General features: G+C 57.0%; 1 protein-coding gene across 1 annotated transcript in view; it reads left to right on the forward strand.

Moving 5' to 3' along the window:
* The window catches only part of LOC101654926 (S-adenosyl-L-methionine-dependent tRNA 4-demethylwyosine synthase TYW1), an 82,568-nt gene that overhangs the window by 5,321 nt on the left and 74,278 nt on the right, over positions 1-2,969 (forward strand). Inside the window, exons 4-5 of the mRNA XM_045284522.1 lie at positions 1,308-1,409; positions 2,303-2,497. Of these exons, the coding sequence (XP_045140457.1) occupies positions 1,308-1,409; positions 2,303-2,497 (297 nt within the window). The remainder of the gene's footprint in view (positions 1-1,307; positions 1,410-2,302; positions 2,498-2,969) is intronic.

The raw sequence follows: 2,969 nt of genomic DNA on the forward strand, positions 1-2,969 counted from the left end.
TTTTTTAATAGGAGCACATTGGTTTATGTCATAAGTGAAGGTCACACACCCACTTTATAAACTCAGCGTGAAAGCAACAGAAGGGGCCACCTTCTCGGCCTTTGGCCGCCCGCACAAAGTCTGTGCGTGTTGCTTGTGGTCTTGCTGTGAGAAGCCATCTGTCCAGTCAGTTTGGACTCAGTAGTGGTCATCTCCCGGGCACCATGGTCTTCATGAACGTCTGTGTGCTTGATCTGCCTCGGCAAAGAAAGGCGGGGCTTTCTGGTCCTGTAAAGAGTTCGAGTCTCAGGAACTGCACAACGGGAGCAGCTCTACCCTGCCCTGCAGGGTCTCTGTGTGTTGGCATCGACTTGCTGGCCGGGAGTTTGGTTTTTGGTTTGAGTCTGGTGGGACAAAGCCATTCAAACGTCGAAGAGCCAATTTAGATACCAGCTCCTTAGGTCCTGTTCCAGGAGAAAGTCAAGGCTTTCTGCTCCCATGAAGAGCTGAGTCTTGAAAAACCACGGGGCCCTTCTCCCCTGTCCTCCGGGTCACCGTGAGTCAGCATGCCTCAATGGCAGTGTGTTTGGTTTGGCTGGCTGTCATGGCCTTAGAGAGGAGCCTGGTGGTGCCGTGGGTTAGGCATTGGGCTGCCAACTGCAAGGTGGGTGGCTCACACCTGCAGCTGCTCCGTGGGACAAGGATGAGGCTGTCGGTTTCTCTAAAGAGCTGCAGTTTGGGAAACCCTTGGCAGGGTCGCTGTGGGTTGGAATCAACTCGATGACCGTGGGTTTGTTTGTTTGTTTCTAGCCTTCTGGAGCAAGAACAACTACCTAGCGAATGGTCCTTATGATGACACTTGGGGAAATGGGGAAGAAAAAGACTACCGTCTATACTCGAGTATAAGCCCACTCGACTATCAGCCGAGGCACCTAATTTTACCACAAAAACTGCATTAAAAATGTGCTGGAAAACTCGGCTTGTACCCGAATATCTACGGTAATGTTTGTGTGTGCCATGATACGAAGGGGCTTCAGAAAGTACTTGGAATAAGAAGATTATGGGACCTTTCCAGGCCCTTTCTGAAGCCCCCTCACGTATGTCCGTGGTCAGCGAGTTGGACCGAGCAGTGTTCTGTTCTATTGGACCTGGCAGTCATTATGGGCCAGGGCCAACCAGGCAGCGTCTGCCAGCAGTAACAAGCTGCCAGGTACCTGGTGAGGGGGCTCATCGGGGCCCCGCAGTGCCTGCCGTGACACAGGACCAGCCCGGGCGGCCCCTGCTCCCCTGGCTCATATGCAGCTTTCTCCACTCGCCCCCTCCTCCAGGGATTCGCAGCCGCTCTTGCCGAAGCGGTCGCCACTCTCGCCCTGCCCGTGACCGTCAGCGATCTGAAAGACTACGACCCGGATGACCACCTGCTGGAGGAGGTGGGTCCACAGCCCCGGGACTGCTTGCTCTGGTTGCATTTCACACGAGCCTGGCCGCCTGCTCTTGGAGGAGAGGAGAGGAGGGTTTGCAGGATGAGTTGAGCTTCCATCTGAAGGGATTTCAGGTGGCTGCATTTCCCGCGTGACTCGAGGCCTCGACTGAGTGGGGCACTGAAGTGGGCTGGGCCTGGCCCCTCTACTCCAATAACTCTTCTTGGGGGCAGTGGAGGCCCGAAGTCTCCTCCCACCACTGAGAGCCCCCTCTTCAGGTTGTCCCTGATGCCATGACTAGGAAGCTGGAAAGCTGAGAGCCCCTTTAGAAGGCGGACTGTGCCGTGGGGAGGTGGAGAACGCTCTTACTAGCCATGTGGTCTAGACGCATCCCCTCATTCCCCCGACGGCCGACAGTGGTTCTCTAAGGCGGCCCCCACCAGGGCTCCGCCGGCTCGGCCACAGTGTTGTGCTTCTTCCTTCTGTGATGTCCAGAAGGAGCCCTGGTGGCGTCGTGGGTATGCGTTGGGCTGCTAACCACAAGGTCAGCAGTTCGAAGCCTCTGGCTGCCTCAGGGAGAAGGAGGGGCTGTCTTTCTACTGCCGTGAAGCCTGACGGTCTTGGAAACGCACAGGGGCAGTTCTGCCCCTCGCATAGAGCGGCTGTGAGTCGGCATCGACTCGGTAGGACGGAGTGTGGTTTGTAAGAAGATATCTGCCCCTCCTGCCCTCCCGCTCTGGAAAGTGAGCCGCCTTTTCCAGCACATCCTCCTGTCTCCCGAGAGCAGTATGGGGAGTACGAGGTTTCGTGGCCGCCAGCCTGTGCCTCCAGGAGTAGTCTGTTTTCTTCCTCCATCAAAACGATGCCGAGCATCAGCCTGCTATTGTTACATCCCCGGCCAGGTGACCAGGAAGAACGTCTGCGCCTTCCTGCTGGCCACCTACACGGATGGCCAGCCTCCCGAGAGCGCCCTCTGGTTTTGCAAGTGGCTGGAGGAGGCGGCCAGCGACTTTCGGTTCGGCCGAACGTACCTGAAGGGCATGAGGTACGCGGTGTTTGGCCTAGGGAACTCTGCCTACAGGAGCCACTTCAACAAGGTCAGTACGGGTGCACTGGGGTGCATCGCAGAACACATATATCCCCACCCCCACCCCACCCCGTTCGTCTCTGAAAGAACTCCTGAATGATCGTTTATGGCATTCTTGGATAATACATTTCCCTGTTATTCTTTGCGGCTGGGAATTGCCCTACATTCTGCATTCACACTTAGCCTAGACCTGCTGCTGCTGCCCGCCTTTGAGACAGACCCGGAAGCCACAGGGTTTCCCCTGGCTGAGTTTTGGAAGCAGAGTGCTGGGACTTTCCTGCTAGTCTTAGTGTGGGAGCTCCATGGGACCCTGCTCCGAATCACAGCAACCCGCCGATGGAGCTCCACCGGGGACAGCGGGCTGACCAGGGGTCGAGGGCAGCTTATCCTGCATGTTGCTGTTGTGCGGTGTCCTCCGTCCTGTGGGCCCAGCTCATGGTGACCGGTGCACAACAGCAGGGACGTTCGCTGCCCCGCCCTGC

Source organism: Echinops telfairi, unplaced genomic scaffold (assembly GCF_000313985.2).
Source record: "Echinops telfairi isolate 266 unplaced genomic scaffold, ASM31398v2 ScPeMD7_5;HRSCAF=22, whole genome shotgun sequence".
NCBI classification, from domain to species: Eukaryota; Metazoa; Chordata; class Mammalia; order Afrosoricida; family Tenrecidae; genus Echinops; species Echinops telfairi.